A 27,885-nucleotide genomic window follows, 5' to 3' on the forward strand; every position below is an offset into this window, starting at 1 on the left:
GGAAGAAAAGACTGAGCTCCCTCAACCTATCCTCATAGGGCAAACCACCCAATCCAAGCAACATCCTTGTAAATCTCCTCTGCGCCCTTTCAATAGCTTCCACAACCTCCTTGTAGCGAGGCGACCAAAACTGCGCACAGTACTCCGTGGGGTCTGACAAGGGTCTTACAAAGTTGCAGCATTATCTCCCAACTCCTAAACTCAATCCCTCGATTAATGAAGGCTAGTACACCATACGCCTTCTTGACCACATCCTCCACCTGCGAGGCCGATTTAAGAGTCTTATGGACCCGGACCCCAAGGTCCTTCTGATCCTCTACACTGCTAAGAGTCCAACCCTTGATGTTATATTCCTTCATCCCATTGGACCTGCCAAAATGGACCACTACACATTTATCCATATTGAAGTCCATCTGCCACTTCTCTGCCCAGTCTTGCATCCTATCTATGTTTTGCTGCAACTTCTGACATCCCTCCAGACTATCCACAACACCACCAACCTTCGAGTCCTTGGCAAACTTACCAACCCATCCCTCCACTTCTTCATCCAGGTCATTTATGAAAATGACAAACAGCAAGGGTCCTAGAACAGATCCCTGGGGTACTCCACTGGTGACCGACCTCCATGCAGAAAAAGACCCACCCACAACCACTTCTGCAGGCAGGCCAGTTCTGGATCCACAAGACAGCAGCCCCTTGGATCCCATGTCCTCTCACTTTCTCAAGAAGTCTTGCATGGGGAACCTTATTGAACGCCTTGCTGAAGTTCATATTAACCACATGCATCGTTCTTCCTTCGTCAATGTGTTTGGTCTCATTTTCAAAGAACTCAACTAGGCTCGTAAGGCACGACCTGCCTTTGACAAAGCCGTGCTGACCACTTAGAGAAGTTTAGTATGATCAAAAATGTTCATAAATCCTGTCCTTCAGGATCCTCTCCATCAACTTACCAACCATTGAGGTCAGACTCACTGGTTGGTAATTTCTTGGGCTATCCCTGTTCCCTTTCTTGAAAATAGGAACCATATCCGCAATCCTCCAGAACCTCTACCGTCTCCATCGATGACGCAAAGATCATCACCAGAGGCTCTGCAATCTCTTCCCTCACCTCCCACAGTAACCTGGGGTACATCCCATCCGGTCCCAGCGACTTATCTATCTTGATGCAAATTTAGAAGTTCCAACACATCCTCTTTCTTAATGTCCACATACTCAATCTTTTCAGTCTGCCGCAAACCTGCAGTACAACCACCCAGATCATTTTCCAACGTGAATACCAAGGTAAATTATTAGTCACAAGTAGGCTTACATTAACATTGCGATGAAGTTACTGTGAAAATTCCCACTCTGGCATCTGGTTGGGTACACTGAGGGAATATTTAGCTTGGCCAATGCGTTAATCAGCGCGTCTTTCGGACTGTGGGAGGAAACCGGAGCATCCGGACGAAACCCACGCAGACATGGGGAGAACAGGCAGACTGTACACAGACAGTGACACAAGCCGGGAACTGAACCATGTCCCTGGCGCTGTGAGGCAGCAGTGCTAACCACTGTGCCACTGTGACATTAATATGACACTTAATAAGAAACTTATTTCAATTAGCCCTGGTTCTTTAATACAACGTCAGGATTTCCAATCTTTGAACATGAAGATGAAATCCACTAATAAAAACAATTCTAATTTTGCCATCCCTCACTATTTGACATTGAATTCACATACTATAGTACATACTTCCTTCTTAGTCCTACACTCAAATTTCACTATCCTTCAATTTGAGGACAGAGACAACTACTTGCCCTGTTTCACTCATTGCACCAATATATGTTCACACATTCTCCAACTGACCACGCAAAAAATGAAAACACTGGACGGTCAATGAGGAGGTTTAATTCACAACAGACATCATTAGATACCCTGCATCTGTAAAACTTGGCCCAAATTGTTCAAAGCAGCATCAATGTGTATGTTAATTTTCAGTGATTGCAAGTAGGTGTGTAAATAAATCAAATAACATAGACAATTCTGAAAGGAATATTATAAAATTCAGCTACAACTTTATGGTTGATAAAATGCAATCAATAACATTCATAGAATGGAATCATAGAATACAATGCACGAGGAGGCCACTTGGTCCCTCAAGCCTACACTGACAGCAGTCCCATCCAGACTCTATCTCCTTAACCTCACGTATTTACTCTGCGAGTTTCCTGACAGTGAGGGGCAATTTAGCATGGCCAATCAACTTAACCTGCACATGTTTGGAGTATGAGGGCAACCTGAACACCTGAAGGAATGCACACAGAAATGAGAAAAACATGCAAACTCCACACAGAGAGTCATCCAAGGCTAGAGTCAAAACCGGATTCTTGGTGCCATGAGGCAACAGTGCCAACCACTGTGCCAATGGATTAACTGATCTAGAACTGATTAAACTCAACCAGTCAATAAGTGACAGCCTGAAAATCAATCCCACGAAGGCAGTTAAGGATCTACTTTAATTGAAGAAAGAAAACAACAGTTTAGGGACTTTACACACGCAGAGTGTAAGCTCAGAGAAATCCTTAGTCATATTATTAATAGGCAGAGGGGAGATTAGTTCCATGCTATTTTATTGTCCAATACTAGCTGCAGGGTTACATGCACTAAATCATCAGCTTATGTAAAAAAAAGAAACAAAAAAGTGTCAGCATATGATTTACTGTCAACGTAAATCTTTATAAGATCCTGAAATAGCCTACTATTGTTAATAACCACATACAGTAGTTTACAACAACTGTCACATTAATGTAGCTATTTTAGTTGAGAGCCATCTGGTGGTATCAGGTTTACAGGCAATTAAATGTCTCATATGTGGGAGTACACAATGAAGATGCATTGATGTTTTGTCTTGTGTAATAATAATATTCTTCTATGTATGACATTTCTCTTCAGAAAATAATTGGCCAGCTTGTTTTCAAAGTAGCAATCTGAAAAATAATTCCATCAGCTAATGTTACACAGCTTGTTAAATACAATTAACTGTTTCAAGAGAAGGTTATCAACATTTATTGTGGTTAAGAAACCCATCAGCAGGGTTAGAAACATAGAAAATAGATGCAGGAGTAGGCCATTCCAGCCTCCACCACCATTTAATGCGATCATGCACTTTCTGTATCCCATTCCTGCTTTCGCTCCATACCCCTTGATCCATTTAGCCGCAAGAGCCACGTCCAGCTCCCTCTTGAACCATATCCAACAAACTGGCCCAACAGCTTTCTGTAATAGAGGTTCACAACTCTGAGTTAATAAGTTCTTTCTCATTTCAGTCCTGAATGGCTTACCCCTTATTCTTAGACTGTGACTCGTAGTTCTGAACTTTCCCAACATCAGGAATTTGCTTCCCACATCAGGATTTTATATGTTTCTATGAGGTCCTCTCTCATTCTTCAAAATTGCAGTGAGTACAAATTCAGTCAATCAAGTCTTTCTTCTTCTGTCAGTCCTGCCATTCCAGCAATCAGTCTGGTGAACCTTCTCAGTACTCTCAGTAGCAAGAGTGTCCTTCCTCAGACCAGAAGACCAAAACTTCACACAATACTCAAGGTGGGGCATCTTCAAGGCCCTGTATAATTGCTACAAGACATCCCTGCTCCTATCTTCAAATCCTCTTGCTATGAAGGCCAGCATACATTAGCTTTCCTCACCACCTGCTGTACCTGCATGCCAACCTTCAGCAACTGTTTCACCATGGCACCTAGGTCACTTTTCACTTCCCTCTTTTCCTAAACTGCCACATTCAGACAGTAATCTTCCTTCCTGTTTTAGCCACCAAAGTCGATAACCTCCCAATTATCCACATTATATTGCATTTGCCAAGTACTTGCTCACTCAATCAGCCTGTCCAAGACATCCTGCAGCTTCTTAACATCCTCCTCATAACACACATTGCCACCCAGCTTAGTGTTGTCTGCAAAATTGAAGACATTGCATTCAATTCCTTCATCCAAATCATTAATGTATATTGTGAATAGCTGGATTCTTCTGATGCACAATACAGCCCAAATGAACATAGGGTACTCCTTCAGAATAGGTTTATTTCAAGAATTCTACGCAACAGCATATAGTAGCCATCTAAATAAAAAAAAGTAGTCCAGACTATTTTGCACTCCACTCCTACACCTTCTGTACATTGCAAAATCCAATTATTGTCTGAGAATTTTATATCCTGGTCATTTTGTAAATGACTTTCTCTTCTTTTGAGTTCTGACCAGACTTAATTCTAATCCCCTCAGCAAGAGTACCACTACCTTTAACAAAAGCTTTGATTTTTTTTTTAAACAAAGCAATATTTCTGAGAAGACTAAAAAGTTGAAGGCTGCTCAGATGTTAAAAGATATCAGTTAGCAAATATCCCATTTGGTTCACAGCCTATGCCGATTTGGTGGATCTCAACACTGGTGACAACAAGAGTGCTGCAATTAACTTTAGTGCCTTTGGCAAGGTGGTGTAAAAGCTAGTGTTTTCACCAAGTTACAAATGGTAAGTCTCATTTGATTTCAGTTGAATAACTCAATGGGCTCAGATATGAAGAATGGTCAACTCAGCAAAGAAACAACTGTGGAACTGTACCCTAACAATGACCAGTGCCTTCAGGATATTGCAGGTGGCATGGCAGAAGAGAAAATTGAAACAGCAATAAGATCAAGTGCACGCTCATTCAACCATTTCACATATTAAAAAGATCAATAAAAGCAACAAAAACAAAGACATAACTCAGAAAAAAAACATTGAATTTGATTTGATTTTATTATTGTCACATGTATCAGAATACAGTGAAAAGTATTGTTTCTTGCATGCTATACAGGCAAGACATACCGTTCATAGAGAAGGAAAGGAGAGGGTGCAGAATGTAGTGTTACAGTCATAGCTAGGGTGTAGAGAAAGTTCAACTTAGTGCAAGGTAGGTCCATTCAAAAGTCTGATGGCAGCAGGGAACAAGCGGTTCTTGATTCAGTTGGTATGTGACGCCAGACTTTTGTATCTTTTTCCCGACATAAGAAGGTAGAAGAGCACGTCAGGGATGCATGGGATCCTTAATTATGCTGGCTGCTTTTCCGAGGCAGTGGGAAGTGCAGGCAGAATCAATGGATGGGAGGCTGGTTTGCGTGATGGACTCTGCTTCATCCTCATAATTTCTTGCAGTCTTGGGCAGAGCAAAAGCAGTACAGAATTTAATTGTTGCCCAAGTCATAGTGAAAGAAGAAATATTTGATACACTTGACGGCTAGAAATCAATAAAGAAGGTATTAGATAGGTTGTTTGTACATAAAGTTGATAAGTCACCAGGACCGAATGAGCTGTATCCAAGAAAACTGAGTGAAGCGAGAATGGGATCTGGGGAGGCACTGGCCATAATTTTTTAATCGTCCTTAGATAGTGGGGTGGTTCAGAGTACAGGAGAATTGCAAATGTTGTACTTTGTTCAAAAAAAAGGGTGCAAGGAGAAACCCAATAACTACAAGCCAGTCAGCGAAACCTCGGTGGTGGAGACACATTTAGAACAGATAATTTGACACAAATTAACAATCACTGAGGGACATGCAGATTAATTAAGAAAGGCCAGCACAGATTTGTTAGGGATGGTTGTGTTTAACACATGGACTCAGCTTCAACTGGAGCAATGTGTCCAGTTCTGGACATCATGCTTAGGCAGGATGTGAAGGCAATTGAGGGAGTGCAGAAGAATTAAAAGAATAGAGTTTAATAGTGAGGAACTTAAGTTACGTGGATGACTGGAGAGGCTGTAGCTTGAAGATTAAAAAGAGATTTGATAGGGGTTTTTAAAATCATAAGGGGTCAGGTCAAAGTAGATAGGGAGAGACTTATATTTCCTTGGCAGATGGATCAAGAACTACAGGACACAGATTTAGGCTGATTTGCAAAAACATTTTTTTTTCCACAGCAAATGATTAGGATTTGGAATGCACTGTGTAGTGGATCCAGGCAGAGTTAATCAAGGCCTTCAAAAGAGAATTAGTTAATTATATTAAACAAAAAATATTCTGAGTTACTTATATAAGGTGGGAGAGTAGGATTAAGTGAGTTGCCTTTGCAGACAGCCAATGGGGACATGATGGACCACATGGCCTCCTTCCGTGCTGTAACCATTCTATAAATGAGGAAATAAGATGGGAATAGAGGAATATGGTCCCCAGAAGCGTAGAGGGCTTTAGTTAAGTCAGGCAGCATGGATGGTGCAGGCTTGGAGGGCCGAAGGGCCTGTTCCTGTGCTGTAATTTTCTTTGTTCTTTGTAACCAAATGTTATTAGTGTGAAGAAACCATACATCTTCAGTTCTTGAAAGTTAATTTACTAAACTACACTCCAAAAACATCCTCACTTAACATTTCAAATCTTTCAATATAATCTAAATTTCTGTCATTCTCTATTTTCCACATTTAAAATTAATGGCATAGGAAGATAAAAGTATTCTTGTTTGGCAGATAAAAGTAGTTTTGTTTTCATTCTTCAAATATATTGAATCCAAAAGGAGAACTCGTATCCAAAAAGTGCTTGTCACATTAATAATAATCCAACTTCAAATAAAATCAGGAACACTAATCATTACAATGTATTTAGTCATTTACAGCATAAGCAGATACTCTAAGTTACTGTATATGGAAATAATTTCACTTTCAAATAAGGTCCATACAACCAACTCTCTTTTTCCCACATCTTAAGTGAAAGATTAGCATGAAATTTAAGTTGCGAGACAGGAGGCACCAGTAGACACACTTTTCCATAGGTTTGTCATGGTTAGGCCAGATTTTCATCAGATCCAAAAAACACAATTTGCTCAGGCACAATTAGAATTCTTGTGACATCCCATTAACACAGTCTCTGACAAGAGAGCCCAAGAAGGATGAACCAACTTGCAACTATGTCCACAGTGAAATGTCTGAAGTTGAACACGTGCACTGCCACTCGAAGACTGACAAGTGACAGCTGCGCAGACTTCACTTTTACTTTAGCATTCCCATTGGCAGCCTGTGTCATCTTCAAATGTCAGGCTTAACAAAAAAGAAATGCATTTGGACACTGCCCGTGTTATTTCCACTGCTCTATGAATTTTGAAATACTTGTTACACGCCTAGCAAAACTACTGCCTGTTCTGGGTGGCACAGTGGTTAGCATTACTGCCTCACAGCACCAGGGACCCGGGTTCAATTCTGGCTTCAGGTTTGTGTCAAGTTGGCACATTCTCCATGTGTCTGCATGGGTTTGTTCAGGGTGCTCCAGTTTCCTCCCACAATCCAAATATGTGTGGGTTAGGTGGATTGGCCATGCTAAATTGACCCTTAATGTCAGGGGACTAGCAGAGGAAATACAGGGGTTATCAGGATAGGGCTTGGGTTAAACAAGACAGATTCAGAAACATTGTTCCCGATAGGGGGGCAGGGATTGCGGAGCTAGGGTCATACTTTGAGGAAAGAGAGTAAATCTTTTAGATTGTTGTCAGTTCAGGCTCAAATGGCTGAATATACAGTCCTTTTGCACTGTAGGGATTCTAAGATTCTCTCCCCTTCCAACAAAAATGTCATCAGGTTTTCCATCAGTCTTCACTGCTGCATCCTATCACAAGACTTCACCTTTTGTCAAGAGAAGTCTGGGTTAATAGAATCATAAAACAATATAACATAGGAGACTATTCAGCCCATCATGCCACTGCTGGCTCTTTGAAAGAACTATCTAATTAATTTCATTCCCCAACTCTTTCTGCATAGCCCTCGAAGTATTTATCCAAATCAAGTTTGAAAATTATTATTTAATCTGCTTCCTTCCAAGCAGTGTGTTCCACATCATGACTTATTATCAATTATACAATCATAGAATCCCTACAGTGCAGAAAGAGGCTATTTGGCCCCTCACGCCTGCACCAACAACAATTTCATCCAGGCACTATCCCCATAACCCCACACATTTACTCTGCTAATCCCCCTGACAGTAAGGGCAATTTAGCATGGCCAATCAACCTAACCCGCACATCTTTTGATTATGAGAGGAAACCGGAATACCTGGATGAAACCCACGCATATACGGGGAGAACCACAAATTCCACACAGAAAGTCACCTGAGTCCAGAATTGAGCCTGGGACTTGGCACTATGAGGCAGCAGTGCCAGTCACTATGCCCACCCCCATGTCCTCTGGTTACCAATCTTACTATCTGTGGAAGCAGTTTCTCCTTATTTACTCTAACCAGAGCATGCAATACAATGAAATGCTCTGTTTATATCTGAAGTGCCTTTGGTTGGAAATGCTACCTCCTGAAACCACCCATCCTCAATAGTCACATCAGAAAGGATCAATGTGCTGCTGTGCACTGCCATATCAGGAGAGGCTAAGTCAGTTAATATTGTATTCATTGGAGTTGGGAGGGTGAGAAACTTACCTATCTCATAGAAATTTATACAATTCTAACAGGGTTAAGACAGGGTAGATTCAGAAAGAATGTTCTCAATGATGGGGAATCCAGAACAAGGGGTCAAAGTTTGAGGATAAGGTGTAAACATTTTAGAACTGAGGTGAGGAGAAATTTCTTCACCCAGAGAGTGGGGAATGTGCAGAATTCATGACTACATAAAGCAGTTGAGGCCAAAACATTGTCTGATTTCAGGAAGAAATTAGATATAGTTACATAAGAACATAAGAAATAGGAGCAGGAGTAGGCCATCCAGCCCTTCGAGCCTGCCCCGCCATTCAATAAGATCATGGCTGATCTGTCGCTGCTCAGTTCCACTCTCCCGCCCTCTCCCCATAACCCTTAATCCCCTCTCTTATCAAAAACCCATCAACCCGCGTCTTAAAAATATTTAGCGAGACAGCCTCCACCACTTCAACGGGCAGAGAATTCCAGAGATTCACCACCCTTTGAGTGAAGAAGTTCCTCCTCAACTCCGTTCTAAACCGCCCCCCTTTTATCTTGAGGCTGTACCCCCTAGTCCTACTGTCTTTTTTTGAGCGGGAAGAGTCTTTCCACCTCTATCCTATCCATCCCATTCATCATCTTATATGTCTCAATGAGATCTCCCCTCATTCTTCTAAACGCTAACGAGTACAAGCCCAGTTTATTCAGCCTCTCCTCATAGCTCAACCCCCTCAACTCCGGTATCAGCCTAGAAAACCTCCTCTGCACTCCCTCCAAGGCCAAAATATCTTTGCGCAGGTGCAGCGCCCAAAACTGCACACAGTACTCCAGCTGCGGCCTCACCAATGCCCTATACAGCTGCAGCAAGACCTCCCTACTTTTATATTCAATCCCCCTCGCTATGAAGGCTAGCATCCCATTCGCGTTCCTGACCACCTGCTGCACCTGCAAGCTGGGTTTTTGCGACTCATGCACAAGGACCCCGAGGTCCCTCTGCACCGTCGCCTGCTGCAGTTTTTCGCCCCGTAAGTAACAGTTCTTGGGGCTAAAGGGATCAAGGAATATTGGGGGGAAGACAGGAAGAATTCGATGATCAGCCATGATCATAATGAATGGGGGAGCAGGCTCAAATGACTGAGTGGCTACTCCAGCTTCTAGTTTCATCTGGTTTCAATGTGCTGAAAAAGGATGCCCTAACTGAAACCTTTCTAATTTGAAAGTAGAAACACACAGTGTACAGCTCAATCGCTTCAAAGATATTTTATGTTTCACATTTCCTTTGAGATTCCATTTATTTTGATGCAAATCCCTTTGGGGGGGGGGGGGCGCTGCCTTTTAAATTATCCCTAACTTCATTGATTTTAAACTATTTGGTTGCCCCAAAGCACACAACTTCCAGCATACTGTGACCATCCCAACGCTGCGCCAACTCTGATATTATGGGCTGGCGTTACCCATGCCATAAGAAGGCTCACAACACCAGGTTAAAGTGCGACAGGTTTATTTGATAACAAACGCCACTAGCTTTCGGTGCTCTGCCCCTTCGTCAGGTGAATTCCCATTCCCACATACTTACCACCCTCCCGCAGCAGCCATTAGCCACGCGCCCTAACTATTCATCCACGTGACTCCGGTTCTCCTATAAATCATCGCAGCTCTGGAATAGCCCCGCCTCCCCTCCGCTCGTGCACCACTCATCATCGTTGCAACGTAGCCCCGCCTGCGCCCAACGGACTAATCGTCACTGCGTGATGACTACCCGCCCCGCCTCGGCCTGCGCATCAATCAACATTGTTCGAAGGCAAGACCCGCCTCTCTTTCTCTCCGCCAACCAATCATCACCGCGCGAGAATAGCCCCTCCTCACCCTCATCATGCACCAACAGTCACCGCGCAAACTCAGTTCCGCCACCTCCTCGGGTACGAAACTGCACCTCACGGACCGCCTTCCCCCGCTTCACGGACCAATCAACACCGTGCGATGGCAGCCTTGCCTCCCGCTCATCATGCACAACCGTCATCTAGCAAGCTCAGCCCACCTCCACCCGGTACGAAACGTCACGCCGCGCTGTGGGCAGTCCCACCTTCTCCGCGGACCAATCATCACCTCGCGAGGCAGCCCCGCCTCTCCCTTATCATGTCGCAACTGTCACTGCGCGAGGACTGGCCCCACATCTGCGCGCGCACCAAAGATCACCGCGCGAGGCCTGTATCGCTCCTCACGTACCAATCATCATCGTTCGTAAACAACCCCGCCTCCTGGGTTGCCAATCGTCACCGCGCGAGGGCAGCCCCGCCTTCCTCTGATCATGCACCAACAGCCACCGCGCGAGATCAGCCCCGCCCAACCCTTCTCTGGCACCAATCGTGCTGCATCTTCCCCTTGACCCGCCTCTCCGCTCCCTGAGCCCTAACCGACACCGCTCTAGCATCACCTCTCCGCCCTCTGCCTATCCCTCCAATCAGCAGCTCCCGCATCGACATTCGAACCCTGACCTCCGACCCCAGAAGAGGATTTCCTGTCTGCAGGCAGGCTTCAGGCATTGTGTACTGTTGTGTGTGGGGAATCTTACCTGTCAGCAGCTTTTACCATGGTATGTATCAAATCATTAATTTGGATGGTGCTGGGGAAGAAGCGGAATATGTTTCTCCCCCTCCCCAGGCTGTACTCTCTCTGTACTGGAAGGTGTGTTGGAATCTTCCACATGTGCCTCTGGGTGGAATTCCCACTCTGATAGTTGCTGCTGTCCTCAGAAATTGCTGTATTCACTCACTTTCACTCCCTAGATTGTCTCTGAAACACATATTCACAGATCGATAGTTTAAAGTGATCAGAACAGGCAGAGCTCAAATATCACCCACTACAAATTGACATTGAAAAGTAAAGTTTCTTTATTAGTGTCACAAGTAGGTTTATGTTAACACTGCTTTGAAGTTACTGTGAAAATCCCCTAGTCGCCACACTCTGGCGCCTGTTCGGGTACACTGAGGGAGAATTGAGCATGGTCAATACACCTAACCAGCATGTCTTCTGGATTGTGGAAGGAAACTGGAGCACCTGGAGGAAACCCAGGCAGACATGAGGAGAGTGTACAAACTCCATACAGACAATTGGGAAATGAACCTGGGTCCCTGGTGCTCTGAAGCAATAGTACTAACCACTATGTCACCATGGTGCCCATTGCAACTATTTTGATGTTTGTTGTACTAAGCCCACTGTTTACATGCATTAGGGTTGATTTACCACATATTTGAAGTGATATATCAATGTTGTAGAAAAGTGTTGCTTGTCCAAGTACACATTCCATAATTCATGGACTGAGATGAATTACAGGGCCACAATTAGGTCCATCATGCTAACCTTACAATTGGAACTATCAGCTCCAGTCCCATTTTTCTGGTCTTTCCAACTGTGTTGTTTGCCCCAGTCAAAAGAGTCTTGACCATTTTTCCTCTCATTCCCCCCGTGTATCCTATGAAGCTACCTATGAGTGATTGTATTGATACAAATACCAAAATTAGCTAATTTAGCTCAGATAGGGATTGATCTGTGTCCTTCCTGGTCTTTATTGTTTAGGTGCTTATTGGATGAAATTGGGAGAGTTTGACAATGGCAAACATTTAAAAAGGAATACCTGTTCAGATATAATGAAGAGACCAAGGTGTCTTTCAATTTTTTTACGTTTACGAAGATTGTCAAATTTAATACTGTTCTTTGGTAAAAGTGAAACACAGATGCTCAAAATCAGAAATAAAAACAGAAAATGCTTTAAAGGCCCAGCAAGTGTGACAGTGTCTGTGGAGTGAGAAACAGGGTTAATATTTCAGTCCATATGACTTCTTCAGAACTGAAAGAAAGTAGAAATGTATGTGTTCATACTGTTGAAGAATGTGGTGGAGCACAATAGAAGATCAGAGATAAGTGGGACCTCAGGAGAAATTTGGCAAACACATCATGGACACAAGTCAGAGTGGTACAAGTAGTGTTAAAGACTTCAGGCAGGTGCTAATAATGGCATAAAGGTCAGATTGCTGAATGTGCTGATAGCACAGCAGTGGCCAGCATACTCTCTGAAAGTAAAATATAAGAAAAGGTTAGAGACTGGCCCTTTTGGAGTAGGGGATTGAAGAAAAGATACCAAACTGGAAGAGAGATTTCATGGTCTGTAGTTGTTGAACATAGTAAGTCCAGAATGTTGTAAAGTGTCTAATTGGCAAATGAAGCGCTGTTCTTCCAGTTTGCATCAGGCTTCAATGGAACACTGGAATATTAAATTTAGTCTGCTGCATTCTCTGTTTGCGTTGCAGTCTCCTCTACCTGCGGACTTGAATGGAGACTGGGTGACCACTTTGCAGAATATTGTTCAATCTGCAAGTGTGGTCTATTTATGTAGCTTGCCATTTCAATTCACCATCTTGCTCTCATGCCCACATTTCTGTCTTTGACATGCTGCAATGTTCCAGTACACTGATAGCTTGACATGTGCATTTGCTAACTGGATGAAATGGATTTATCAAACCTCCTTGCCATATTAAATAGAATACTGGTATTTTTTCTATAAATTTGTAATAAATTGAGTAACTTGCTGCAAAATTAATGATGCTTATTTCCCTTATACAGGCTCGAAATGCAGAAAAGGCAATGTAAGTACATTATCTCACGAATATTATCTCACTATCTCACTGATAGTGATAGCCTTTTTCCTCTGATGGAAAAATCTAGCACGAGGGGGCATGGCTTTAAACTAAGGGGGGGTAGTTATAGGACAGATGTCAGGGGTAGGTTCTTTACCCAGAGGGTGGTGAGGGATTGGAATGCCCTGCCTGCTGCGGTTGTAAATGCGCCTAGTTTGGGGGCGTTTAAGAGTTCTGTGGACAGGTTTATGGACGAAAAGGGATTGGTTTAGGTTAGTGGGTCATTGTTGTTGTTTTTTTTTAACTGGTCGGCGCAACATCGTGGGCCGAAGGGCCTGTTCTGCGCTGTAATGTTCTATGTTCTATGTTCTAATAACAAACATGAAATATGTCTTCCAACAAAATAATAGTCCTATAAATTTTTAGATTTGCTGTAGTCATGTTTTCATCTGATTGCACTTGTGGTATCCAATTTAAATTTGGTTGTTTTCAAAAATAAAATATTTGAAACGTGTAATTTAAAAGTTCGACATTATTTGGCCAAACTTGCAATTAGTTCTGGTGCAAGAGAAATTAATTTGAAATTTAATTGAATGCTTTACTCTTGGTTAGTAATGTTTTATTTTTGTTAACACTCTGAATAAGTTTCCTTTGTACTTTTTGTTTCTGTTCGGGCTGTTCCCCCTCCTTTTGGGGAGCTGCCCCCTTTTTCTTTGTCCGAATGTAATTTAAGTTTGTTTGCTTGGTTCAGCCCACCCAAAAGACCAACCGTGATAAAATAGGATCGTCTTGGGGATGATTTATAGTTGTCTTCATTTTCATATGATTACAAATAATATTTCTAGGTATATTTATGCATAGATATCATATCTTTCTAACAGCGTGTTTCTGGGATAGCGTGGGAAGTGAGCAGTCAGTCAAATATATTAACTGTGGATTGCCCTTTAGTCAGTACTTTTGGATTATGCTTGATTCAGGTCATACTAAACTAACTTGTGTTTGAGTCTTTTAATCCAGTTATTAGTGTTTGAATCCATTGCCAAAATGGCCTCCGACAATTTGTCAATTTTGCTGGAAAAAATCCCCAAAGATGAGGTGTAAAGTTTATAACTTTGGAATAGGAATGCTATTTTGAAATCTGGGTTCAAAAGAAACATTGATGGATGAGTACAGTTGGCATTTATTTATTCAAGCTTGGTGGAAAATATGAGTTTTATTTTAACTCCAGCTTTGAAGATTGAGCTACTTGTACTTTCAAAATTCAATTTGCGATCCCTTATATCTCTTTCTGCTTTGCTGTGTGGTGTCGTTTCAGTACTCAGGTGTTGGTGTTTCTCATTTTAGGATAGCATTAAGCCACCTTCATTCTCCACAATTTGACTTTTAGTGGAGTGGGAAAGTGAGAGAGTTTAATCAAGAATTCGGTGATCTCAGATTTGTGTAACTAATTTCATTTACCGCCGAGGACAAAAGCAAAATACCGCGAATGCTGGAATTCTGAAAATGAAAACACAAAATGCTAGAAATACTCAGCAGGTTTGGCAATGGAAAGAGAAATGAAGACTGGAATTGTTTCAGGCCAATGGGGGTCTCGCCCACCAGTCAGAGAACCAGCAGGGAGCCCCCATCAGTTCCATGGAAAAAGCCATTGTTAGTCCTTTCCTGTGATTGAGGTCCCAGGCAGAGGAAGTCATGCTCAGAGCACAATGGCTGCTAGCAGCACTTCCCACACCCAAGGCCCAGGATTGCAGAGGGACCCCGAGCCACAGGCAAGTGAGGAATAGGGTCACAGAAGAGGGGGCCTGGGGAGAGGCAAGTGTTGGCTTTCAGTGGCTGCGCCTACCCGTTGCCTAATCCTTTGATAGGGGACTGATAGTACCCTCCCCTGAAACCACTGGGAAATCCAACAGGGTTTGCTGGATGGCCTTCTGAAAGTGTAGGAGACCTTTACGATCTGTATTTAATCCTTGAGTCACTACTAAATTGCAATGGGTTTAGGAATAATGAATGTCAGTTGTTATAATGAGCTTAATTGACATCCCACTGTCAATGTCTAACTTTAGTCCCATCCCCCCTCAGATTTAATCTGGGAGCCTTACCCACCACTGGGAAACTGACATGATACCTCTCCCATAATTAGGTAGACTTGACTATCATTGTTCCCATTGCATGGGGCTGCATTAAACTCAGCTCCAAGTTAATATTCTGGGCCATGTTAACTTTGTTTCTATCCAGCAATCTGAGTGTTTCCAGCATTTTCTTTTCTCATTTCATTCATTGGTTTATTGCCTGTAGTTCTTATCAGACAAAATATTTCTCATTAACTTTCTAAATTGGCTTGAGTTTTTTGGAATGCACTGCAGCATCCTTGTGGATTAGTAATTCAGTATCATTGTTTGGTTTTAGGACTGCCCTGGCAAGATTTCGCCAGGCCCAGCTAGAAGATGGAAAAGTTAAGGTTGGTAAATTGTGTAATTGTTTTCAAGCAAGGTGCAATAAAGAGGATCATTTTATCATAACAGAATAATTTAAATATAAATTAGTATGCAAGCTGCTCCATTATATAAATTACTCCTTTTATACAAGACCTAGAAACATGCACAATTATGCATCAGATTTCTCAGCACTTGCCATGTTAAGTGATGCTGTGATGCAAGTTGCCCAGCTAGCATATCACTCTGACAAAGTAAACTCCTAGTGCAACATGCTTACCTTAATTGTTTACAGCTGAATAATGAGATGCTGATTTCTTCATTATTTTAGTTGATTCACAGTAAACATCGATGTTGACGTGGTTTTGGTGTTGACTTTGTGTTGATTACTTTTCTCTATTCAGTAGGAGAGGAGACCGTTCCTTGCATCAGAGTGTAATGATTTGCATAAAGCAGAGAAATGGAGGAGACAGGTAAGTAAAGCCTTTTGTTTAAATGTAAGATTCTGCGATTCTTTTCAGTCCCTGTGTGTATTTAGCAAAATAATATTTACTGAAGTCTTTGCTGCTTATCCAACATTGTCATTCAGTGCTTGGAAATTTTGTTTTGATCAGAGTTTCAGATTGGTTGGGAGGGAAAGTGAGCAGGGAAGCTGCACAACTTCCTGACCTGTCCCTAAAACTGTGCTTGTGTTAAACTAACACAGAGGAAAAAAAGCACAGCCGTAGTGTATAGCAGAGATGGTTCATAGAATCATAGAAATTCTACAATGCAAAAGGAGGCCATTCAGCCCATCAAGTCTGCACCAGCAACAATCCTACCTATGCCCAATCCTTGTAATCCCACATATTTACCCAACTAATCCCTCTAATCTACGCTTTCCCAGACACTAGACATTTAGCATAGCCAATGAACCTAACCCGTACATCTTTGGACTGTGGAAGGAAATTGGAGCACTCGGAGGAAACCCACACAGAGACAGAGAGAACATGCAAGCTCCACATAGACAGTGACCGTAGCCAGGAATCGAACATGGGTCCCTGGAGTGTGAGGCAGCAGTGCTAACGATTGTACTGACCGCTGTTGTGGAAATAATTATTTGATATGAAAATGTGTACATCGCATGAGGGGATAGATTATATATAAAAGCTTATTTTTAACTTTGGATACTATATTTGTGCTACTTTTTTGAATTAAAATGTGCAATTTTCACTGCCAATTATCTACAAATATATATTTACTCTTGTTTCTCTAGCATAGTTCCTTCTTTAAGTGGATATAGAAAGGTGAATTCTAAAATGACACACCATTGACTGCAAGCACAACAAAATTAGTCAAATCATTCAACATGAATGTAAAAGTTGCTTTGGGACTGAAAATAATTGTACTGAGCAAGATAGTCAATGTAGGCACTATACCACTTTAAATATAGAATGAGCTAATTGTATCAAGTAATGAAGCATTAATTGTTGCTCAAGTGTTTTGCATTATTTCACATGTTTTTCCTAAAGCGCAACTGTTCTTTGTCAAATTAGAGAATGTTTTGTGAATTGACAAATAATTGTTGTGATCCCATTCACGATTTTTTTTCTGTGTCTTCATGCTTAGGTCAACATTTGTGTAATCACAGAAGTGTTAGAATTGTAGATTATAGCAATTCCACAATATAGTTGGTATAATGTGTCCTTCAATGAAATATCTTCAGTTTTTTAAAAAATTGTGGGTATCAAGTTTTAACTATAATGTAAGCTTTCATTCACATATGGAAAAACAAAAAAAATCTCTTTTAAAAACCCAAATATAGTCTTGCAATGCAAATAGTGAATAATGAATTCTAATGCAAAGCAGCATTAGTTTCACTAACATAAACATTATTTACTACAGAATGAATTTTCGCAAATGTTTGTTTGGCTAATGTTTCAGATTTTGATTCGCGTCTATTTAGGACATTGTAATAAATTGCTGAATTTCAAATCAGCAGTGAATTGCATAGTATTGTAGCATTTGAAGCAATTCTGACTATAGTGCAAGTAGTTTTACTGATCATTTGCATTGTTCTTCAGTCGGTGTAATTTCCACTATTACAAAGTGCAGTTTTCAGGCTCAGTTTAAGGGATTAAGCTTGAATAATTTAGACTGGCTAAACTTGAGAGGCATCTCTTCCATGTGATTGTGCTACAGTTGCCTTGTTACTGATTCTAGAAATGTGTTTAGATGTGTTTTTTACAGAAATACTCATGAAAGCAAATCATATTCATAATATCTGTAGATAGTGTCTATATACTGAGCAAAGCTTCATGATGTTTTGTAGATCATAAGTGAAATTTCCAAGAAAGTGGCACAAATACAAAATGGTAAGTTCTGAAATTCTTCCAAGTTTTTAAATACTTATTTTTAGAGTATACACTTATATAATACAAATGCAATTTTTCACTTAAAGCTGGTTTAGGAGAATTTCGGATACGTGACCTGAATGATGAAATCAATAAGTTGCTACGAGAGAAAGGCCATTGGGAAGTCAGAATAAAGGAATTAGGAGGTCCTGACTATGGGGTAAGTAACATTGAAAATTTTGTTAAATGTGTATTCCCGTCTTCTAGCACTAGCTGTTAGAAAATTCACATTTTCATATTTTGATTGAGGATTTGAATCCCGCAAGATCTAACAGCAATTCTTTCAGCTGCCAATGTTTTAATGCTTAGATAATCTCGAGCTGTTATTTCCAACTATACCAATCTATGTATATGCCTCACAGCTCCAGGGACCTGGATTCAATTCCAGTCTTGGGTGATTGTCTGTGTGGAGTTTGCACTTTCTCCACAGTCCAAAGGTGTGCGGGTATTTTTGCTCGAGTCTTTTTTTAGCTTCTATCTCCGAAGTAGGATCATAGAATCCCTACAGTGCAGAAGAAGCCATTCAGCCCATCGATCTGTACTGACTGTCTGAGGGTTTATCTTAACTAGACCCTTTCCCACACCCTGTCCCCATAATCCCACACGTTTCCCACAGCTAATACATAAGAACATAAGAACATAAGAAATAGGAGCAGGAGTAGGCCATCTGGCCCTTCGAGCCTGCCCCGCCATTCAATAAGATCATGGCTGATCTGTCGTGGCTCAGTTCCACTTTCCCGCCCTCTCCCCATAACCCTTAATCCCCTCTCTTATCAAAAACCCATCAACCCGCTTCTTAAAAATATTTAGCGAGGCAGCCTCCACCACTTCAACGGGCAGAGAATTCCAGAGATTCACCACCCTTTGAGTGAAGAAGTTCCTCCTCAACTCCGTTCTGAACCGCCCCCCCTTTATCTTGAGGCTGTGCCCCCTAGTCCTACTGTCTTTTTTGAGCGGGAAGAGTCTTTCCACCTCTATCCTATCCATCCCATTCATCATCTTATACGTCTCAATGAGATCTCCCCTCATTCTTCTAAACTCTAACGAGTACAAGCCTAGTTTATTCAGCCTCTCCTCATAGCTCAACCCCCTCAACTCCGGTATCAGCCTAGTAAACCTCCTCTGCACTCCCTCCAGGGCCAAAATATCCTTGCGCAGGTGCGGCGCCCAAAACTGCACACAGTACTCCAGCTGCGGCCTCACCAATGCCCTATACAGCTGCAGCAAGACCTCCCTACTTTTATATTCAATCCCCCTCGCTATGAAGGCCAGCATCCCATTCGCCTTCCTGACCACCTGCTGCACCTGCAGGCTGGGTTTTTGCGACTCATGCACAAGGACCCCGAGGTCCCTCTGCACCGTTGCCTGCTGCAGTTTTTCGCCACGTAAGTAATAGTCCTTCCTACCATTCTTCCTACCAAAGTGGACCACCTCACACTTGCCAACATTAAATTCCATTTGCCATTTCCTGGCCCATTCGCCCAGCCTATCTAGATCCTTCTGCAGACTCTCCACACCCTCCGCACAATTTGCCTTTCCCCCAATCTTGGTGTCATCAGCAAATTTCGACACCCTACACTCGGTTCCCTCCTCCAGATCATCTATATAAATGGTAAATAGCTGAGGCCCCAGCACCGACCCCTGGGGCACCCCACTAGTCACCAACCGCCAATCCGAATAGCACCCATTGACCCCCACTCTCTGCCTCCTATTTGACAACCAATCCTCTATCCACGCTAACACCCTACCCCCAACTCCATGTCCTCTGACCTTCTGCAGTAACCTCTTGTGAGGTACCTTATCAAACGCCTTCTGAAAATCCAGAAAGACCACATCCACCGGCTCTCCTCTATCCACCGCCCTAGACACATCCTCATAGAACTCCAGTAAATTTGTCAGACATGACTTCCCTTTAATGAAACCGTGTTGCGTCTGCCCTATCAAGCAATTCCCTTCAAGATGCCTCGCAATTTCCTCCTTAATGACGGATTCTAACATTTTACCTACCACAGACGTTAAACTAACCGGCCTGTAATTCCCCGCCTTTTGCCTGGCACCCTTCTTAAACAACGGCGTAACATTAGCCGTTTTCCAATCCTCCGGCACTTCCCCGGAATCCAGCGACGTCTGGAAAATAACCACCAAGGCATCCACTATCACCTCCGCCATTTCTTTCAGAACCCTCGGATGCATTCCATCCGGTCCTGGGGACTTGTCCACAATCAGCCCCTCCAGTCTGTCGCGCACCACCTCTCTAGTAACAGTAATGTCATTAAGACCCTCCAGTCCTACCACCTTTCCATCGCTAACACCCGGCAAATTATTCACGTCCTCCTCCGTGAAGACAGAAACAAAAAAGTTATTCAAGACCTTAGCCATATCCCCATCCCCTACCACTAGGTCCCCTTTCTCATCCGCTAAGGGACCAACGTTCACCCTAGCCAGCCTCTTCCTTTTTATATATTTATAAAAACTCTTGCTATCCTTTTTTATATTAAGCGCTAGCCCAGCTTCATAGCTTCTTCTACCCTCCTTTATCAACTTTTTTGTCAATCTTTGTTGACATTTAAACCTTTCCCAATCCTCTTCTCGCCCACTGCTCTTAGCTACTCTAAATTCCTCCGCTTTTAATTTAACACTTTCCTTCACCTCCTTCGTTATCCACGGCTTATTACCTCTCTTCCTACTGTCCTTTTTAACCATCGGAATAAATTTCTGCTGAGCACCAAGAAAGATCTCCTTAAAGATCCTCCACTGCTCCTCAGCAGACCTACCTTCCAACGCGCTCCCCCAGTCCACATTCGCCAATTCTTCTCTCATCCTACCATACTCCCCTCTATTCAAACAAAGGACACGTGTCCGGGAACCCACTTTCTCCTCCTCCATCTGCAACAGAAACTCCACCATACAATGATCACTCTCTCCAAGAGGATCCTTCACCTCAAGGTCCCTAATTCTACCCGCCTCATTACATAGCACCAGATCCAAGATAGCTCGCTCCCTCGTCGGCTCCAACACACACTGTTCCAGGAAACTATCCCGGCAGCATTCCAAGAACTCCTCCTCGAGCCCACCTCGTCCAACATGGGTCGACCAATCAATATGCAGATTGAAATCCCCCATAACTACTGCCGTCCCATTCCTGCACGCCGCACTTATTTGCGCGTTAACAGCCCGCCCCACCTCCAGATCATTATTCGGGGGCCTATAGACGACACCCACCAGCGTCTTCCTCCCTTTGCTGTTCCTAATCTCCACCCACAACGATTCCACTTCCAACCTACACATCCTAGGACACTAAGGGGCAATTTAGCATGGCCAGTCCACCACCTGCATATCTTTGGACTGTGGAGAAAGTGCAAACTCCACACAGATAATCACCCAAGGCTGGAATTGAACCCGGGTCCCTGGAGCTGTAAGGCAACTGTGCAAATCACTGCGCCACCATGCCGCTAGGTAAGCAAAAACTTAAAAGCAATAAAAGTGATTTAGCTATTTTTTTTAAAAAAAAACTGCTTCCTGTTAGTGAAAGAAATATAACTTCTTTATATTTGGCAGAACTTTCTAAATGGATTATTTGCACTGATTGGGGACCCATTGTCATTGTAGTTAAATAGCTTGGTTTTCCAGTTAATTATTGAAACAGCAAATTCCAATTTTTAAATCTGGGAGGGGAGGATAGCAAATCTCTTAAACTCTGTTCCTGCTGCAAGTAATGTACCCATCCCTTGCTTCCTCTTTAACAGCCCTGTTCCATCACTTATGTACCCCATTCTTTAGTCATTCTGCACTTCACCCACCCCAAGTACTTTTACTTCCCATGTTTTTTTTCCTGCCGTAGATCACTGCTATTGCTTCCCCATCCCATATCAAACAACAGTGCTTTTTTCCCCAATTCCCGTTGCTGACCTTTGCAACCTCCAACACCATGCCTTTCTGTGCAGCATCGTAAAAGCTCCTTTCTGCTGTTGATTATCACTAGGATCCACGTCCCAATATTTCCACACCTAAGTACCAGAGTCCTGCATCATAATATGTTGTAAATTATAACCTATTCCTCAATTCGTAAAAATGGGATAAATGGTGTCAGAATTTATATTTTAGTTTTCTTGTACTGAATTTAATTAATAGCTTCCATCTGCATTATGTTCGATGCATCCAGACTAGCACACGATCTGCAGCGTAGAAAGTGAGTGGCTTATTCTCTGGTTTTTACCATTGTCATTCCAAAAGCTGCTCACTGAAGAATTCAAGAAAATGGCAGGTGACTCCCTGCCCTTCATGAAGCAGCTAAAATCAAGTATTCAACACTGCTGTGGATACATATGCCACCGACCTGCATCCTCTCCAACTCTGTGCACTGATTGTCAAGAATGCTGTGAGGTTGTACCTGTTGACTGTGCATTGATTATCCAAAATGCTGTGAGGTTGTACCTGTTGACTCCCATGCAACATTTTGAACCAATATAAAGTGATGGTTTGTTAATTGAAAAGTTTGAGCAAATCTGTGATGTAGAAGTATTTTTCTCAGCTGCTAACAATTTCCTTTTCTTGCTTTTTTTTTCTTGCTACCACTTTTACAAGATGTGTTTTTTTTTAAACATACAGAAAATTGGGCCAAAGATGTTGGATCATGAAGGAAAAGAAGTTCCAGGCAACAGAGGTTACAAATATTTTGGAGCAGCTAAAGATTTGCCAGGAGTCAGAGAATTGTTTGAAAAAGAACGTATGTTTTTTTTAAATCTTCTCTTTGTCATCAAATTTTCATTGCCTCTAATTCTAAAAACAAGAATTTATTGGATAATTTATTGGGCACCAGTCCTTGTACCTTGCCCATCTTCCCATTTTTCATGTCTGAGCCTTGCTGGTGATTGTTAACATGCTATTTAATCATGGGGACTATATTGATGAGGCCAAATCTTACCCTTACCTAATATTTACTGTATTTCATGTGCAATCTGTTAAAGTTTATTTATTAGTGTCACAAGTAAGCTTGCTTTAACACTGCAACGAAGTTACTATGAAAATCCCCTACTTGTCACACTCCAGCACTTGTTCAGGTACACTGAGGGAGAATTTAGCATAATCAAATGCACCTAACCAGCATGTCTTTTGGACAGTGGGAGGAAACTGGAGCACTCGGAGAATACCCGTACAGACATGGGGAGAATGTGTGGACTTTGCGCGCGCACACACACACTGATGCACAGTGGGAGTCTGGGTCCCTGTTACTGTAAGGCAGCAGTGCTAAACACTGCACCACTGTGCTGCCCACATTGCTATCTAGTAACACAAGTACACAATCAGATCTGGTCAATTTTACCCATCCTTAATGTTAAGTGAGGTGAGACTAGTTGTAACATTCCTACTATTGCTGGGCTGTGGCTATGATGCACTAATTCAAGTAATAAAACCTGGAACTTTTATGGTCTGCATGGCCAGCTACCTATGGAATGAAAGTTGGAGCTTCTAAGTAAGCATGTTAATTTTTTTTTCCCAGGATCATTGTTACATTGTTTAGTAAGCCAAACATACTTATTGAATAAGTAATGTGGAACACAAATTATCTTTAGCTTCCAATTTGCTGTTATTAGGTATTCCTGATCTACACATCTTGCACTATCAAGTGTATAGGGGCCCTGCCATCAGAACTCCAGATGGGACCAACTCAAAATATGTCTGATTTCAGGAACAAACTATGATGTTGCATGTTGGTGCGCAAATGCAGTGTCCCAATGTGCCGATGCACATTATCATATTAGATCTTAAGCAATTTTACCTCGATCGTATCACTGCATTTTAATAGTATTAGTAAAAGAAGTTAACAATCAACAACGTAAAACTAAACTTAAGACTGCATATATAATTTTATGTAATATAGAATCTATACTTCATCTTTCTAAGAAATTACAATATGCCTTTTAATCATCTGTTTGCTTGCAGCACCTGCCCCACCACGGAAAACACGTGCTGAGCTCATGAAAGACATTGATGCAGACTATTATGGTTACAGAGATGAAGATGATGGGGTGCTTTTACCCCTGGAACAAGAGCTTGAGAAGCAAGGTAAAGAAATCTAAAGATCAATCCTTCTAGAAACGGTAACATATTCATGGAATTAGGTGATTGTAGTGTGTCCCTTTAATCTTTTTTGCTTATTTTGATTGTATTAGAAAGGATCCAGAAAACAACTTTTTTATTAGTTGTTTTAAACGACAATGCTGTACTCTTGTCAAGATACATTCAAGAATATAGTGTGCTAAACTATAGAGAATTTATTTATGTTGTTTATTAATGGGTTTTCTTCTACATTTTACATGCTCTGATTTAAAAATATTTAGCTTCTGATGATTTTGACTTTGTAGATCATGTGGTAAACCTTCAGTCACAAATCAATGACTCAATCAGTTAAATTCCACATGTTTACTGTTTTGGCAACATGCTTAGGGTTCCTGAATTAGCTCATTTATTTAGACCCATAATTACTACTTCCAAACTTTAAAATAAATGCAGATTAAAAAAAAAAGCAGCAGTTTCATTTAGGGCAAAGTTATTGCATTGATTTGTTCACTGAAGACTGTTGTCAGTGCAGTACAGTAGTAGTTTTTTTGGTCATTAATGCAAATCAGTCTCCCTCCTAAGAGCCATTCTCACAAATGTTCTATTGTGCAGCATTAGAAAGAGCAGGGGCAAGTCTACACACAAAATTAGCTGCTAACTTCAACTGAGATGCTTTGGGAAATGGTTAGTGACCATGTGTGTGTGATTTAAGGTGATGACAAGTGAGTGAATTCTGCAGTATGCATTTGTTTTTTTTTTAAGTTCTTCTTGTATTTAAGATGTCAGGGTAATGATCTCAGCTGACCACATCTGTGTTCTGAGGCTACATTCCTGTCGTTTCTCACAGATAGCAGGATGTCATTCACAGCAAATCCCAAATTTGCTTCTGTAATGTTGATTTTTTTTTTAAACTGGAAACATTGCTACCAACCACCTATGGTACCTATTCAGTCATAAGCCTCAGAGTCTTGTTTAATGAGTTTCTGCAGCAAGATGTATGATTGCAATATGACAACAGTTTAGATTTTAATGAAGCATGTAAGTGACTTCCTCTCATCAGACATTGGTTTAGTTTAGTCAAGAAATTTCTATTTTTATGCATGTAATTGCAACTGTTATGTCATTAATTGTGATCATTTGTGCCATGGCAGATTCTCAAAGCTAAATGCGCATTTAAAAAATATCCTGCAAAGTACAAAGGTAGTAAACACACAGTACATGTGAGGAAAAAAACTAAACATTTTACATGCTGATACCATAGGAGTAGGCCATTTAGTCCCTTGTGCTTGTTTTGCTATTCAGAGAGACTGTAGTTGATTCTGTGACCTAACTCCCCATACACACCCTTGCCCCACATTTCTTAATAGCTTTAGCTAATACAAATCTATCAATCTCATATTTTAAAAGAACAATTGATCTAGCATTAGCATTAATTAATTTAAGTCCCCCCAATCTTGCGCATTTTCTCTACATTCCAGGGAACACAAGTCATAGGTTGTATACTCTCACCTCATCATTTACTCTTGATGTTTGGGTATAATTCTAGTGAATCTAAGCTGCACTCCCTTTAAGTCAATATATGCTTCCTGTGGTGAGGTGCACAAGACTGCTCACAGTGCTCCAGATGTTGACTAATCAGTGCTTTGAATATTCAAAGCACGACTCTTGTAGTGTCGTGTATGAATATATTTAAAACTGAGATCCACAGTCCTGGATCAGAAGTGAATCACAGTATTATGAAAGCTTGCTCCATAAGTATAACATGCCAGCATTGGATCCCACACCTCCCAGATGCTGAATCCTGAAAGTCTTAATTTACACTCCATTATATCCATCCTGGCTTTTAAGCTTTCCAAGCATGTAATCAAAGTGAAAGATTGCTAATAGACATAGAGAAACCTGTGATCAAGGAATCTGCATCTCAAGATGAGCATGAATGTTTTTAGTTTGAGCATGGGCAAATAAACTGGGAATGTTTTTCAATTGAATTGAGTATTACAAATACTTCCTTTCCACTTTTTAGTCATACTGGAAGCTGTGCATAAGTGGAAGGTAGAAAAAGAGGCCAGACTGGAGAGTGGAGGTGACAAAGAGGAGGAGGAGGAAGAAGTAAACATTTATGCAGTGAAAGATGATGAGGTAAATGCAGTATCAAAAATCTTAATCAGACAAGTGATTGTCAATGTATGGGATCATTTCTGCCACAGGGTAAAAAATGAAGGAAAATTATAGTGCCTTAGTTATAATGTTGCCCTTACATAGCTCCTGTTTCACCATAGAACCCATACAGTACAGCAAGAGATCACACAGCCATCATGTCTGCACTGACTCTGAAAGAGTGGACTTGGTAGGCTGGATGGCCTTGTTCTGCATTGTGGGATTTGTCTGTAAGACCTGGCTTTCTTGCAGCATAATGTTGCTGGTATCACCTGTACACAGTAGCCTCCTTGGATGCTGTTCTGTGTATTTGTTAAATGCCATTTCTCTCATTAATTTGTGTATAGTTTTTGACTTGAGCCTCTGTGTTGTTTGTGCTGAAGAAAAAGGTTTCTAGCTGCTGGAGAAAAGAATCAAAAATATTAATATTTCCTTCAACTAAAGATTTGTTTTAAATTGAGACCTCGGGACTTTTAGATTTTTGTTTTAAAAATTACTTTTGAAATAAATGCATATTGTCTATGGAATAAGGATCTTTCCCCTATCTTAAATCCATTTATGTTTCTCATGGCTCAGTCTGATGACGAAGGTGAGGAACAGATGGACGGAGAGGAAAACCAGCAAAAATTTATAGCTCATGTTCCTGTGCCATCACAGAAAGAGGTAAGGGAACATTAAAAAGTTCTATATACAATAATACTTTGACTGAAAAGAGTGCAAATTGTGCCAAAGACCCTTTTTATATTTTTTATTTATTTTAAGTTGCTCAGTGTGATTATAGATATTGGTTTCAGGCGCAGTGCCCTACAAACGAGCTTCAGATGTTGCCCAAATGACATTCTTAAGCAAGTATGAATCATGAGTAGTTCAAATGTGACTTCACTTCAAATATGACTTATTAAGGTCTTCTTAACAGTGATGGATTGTTTAGCTTTACAGCATGTAATTCTGTTTGGTACTTAACATAATTACCAATTTGGATTGCTCTTTTGGATGAAATAATTTGATAATATTTTTAATTTCCATCATTGCAGATCGAGGAAGCTCTTGTACGACGGAAGAAAATGGAACTCTTACAGAAATATGCGAGTGAAACCTTAATGGCTCAAAGCGAAGATGCCAAAAGACTTCTGGGACTTTAACAGCAACATACTTCATGACTGATTCACAAGGACTGTTTTATAGCAAACCAGTAATATAAATTTCATAAAGTCTGGAGACTTCTAATTCTCCTTACGATACGAAGTGGCCAGAAATACCTGATTTTGACATCTGATGTCTGGCCTCTACCAGACCCACCACGATGCTTTCTGTAAATAACAAACTTTTTTTTTACTTAATGTGAATTGAACAACCTATCATTTCTAATTTTAATAAAATGACATTTTATAGATAATGATTGATTAATCTTCTGGACATTTTATGTATGGTTAAGAGGATAGCATTTAACACAAGTCATTGTACTGGATCATTTCTTAAAGGAGTGCTGTAGTTTTTTTTTGTTTAAAACATCAGACCCTAGATCTGGAAAGTTTGTGAGAAAATCAGTTTTGAAATTCTGAAGGGATGGAGAAGTGTGTAGGAGACAAAGGGAGAATTCAAGCTATCATTCACTTACTTTAGAATTTATGCCCCTATCCCTAACATTCAAATAAGAATGGTGGCAAAATATGGCCAAAAGTAAAATTAGCAAACCAAAAGAAGATTTTTTTTAAAGTTTACTTTCAAGATTCAGAAAGACTGAATTATCTTTCATTTTAATAGCTCCCTCTTATCCCTCAGTAACCATTATTGAGGCCTATG

At 41.2% G+C, this 27,885-nt stretch overlaps 1 protein-coding gene across 1 annotated transcript; it reads left to right on the forward strand.

The window, feature by feature from the left end:
- Positions 1-10,890: 10,890 nt before the first annotated feature.
- Positions 10,891-27,466, forward strand: isy1 (ISY1 spliceosome associated protein). Its single transcript, XM_080182164.1, has 11 exons — positions 10,891-10,999; positions 13,027-13,049; positions 15,447-15,498; positions 15,880-15,945; positions 17,784-17,826; positions 17,913-18,025; positions 22,474-22,591; positions 23,809-23,931; positions 25,949-26,064; positions 26,659-26,745; positions 27,117-27,466. Exons 1-11 carry the CDS (start codon positions 10,997-10,999, stop codon positions 27,222-27,224), a joined length of 852 nt encoding a protein of 283 aa, XP_080038290.1. The 5' UTR covers positions 10,891-10,996; the 3' UTR covers positions 27,225-27,466.
- The last annotated feature ends 419 nt before the right edge of the window (positions 27,467-27,885 follow it).

This window comes from Carcharhinus amblyrhynchos, chromosome 3 (genome assembly GCF_965287045.1).
Source record: "Carcharhinus amblyrhynchos chromosome 3, sCarAmb.v2.hapA, whole genome shotgun sequence".
Taxonomy (NCBI): Eukaryota; Metazoa; Chordata; class Chondrichthyes; order Carcharhiniformes; family Carcharhinidae; genus Carcharhinus; species Carcharhinus amblyrhynchos.

Bases quoted from the DNA above. Each gene is read 5' to 3' on its own strand.
- isy1 (XM_080182164.1), top strand. The intron at 23,932-25,948 runs GTAAAGAAATCT...TCCACTTTTTAG, and splicing joins ACAAGAGCTTGAGAAGCAAG to TCATACTGGAAGCTGTGCAT. The intron at 26,065-26,658 runs GTAAATGCAGTA...CTCATGGCTCAG, and splicing joins ATGCAGTGAAAGATGATGAG to TCTGATGACGAAGGTGAGGA.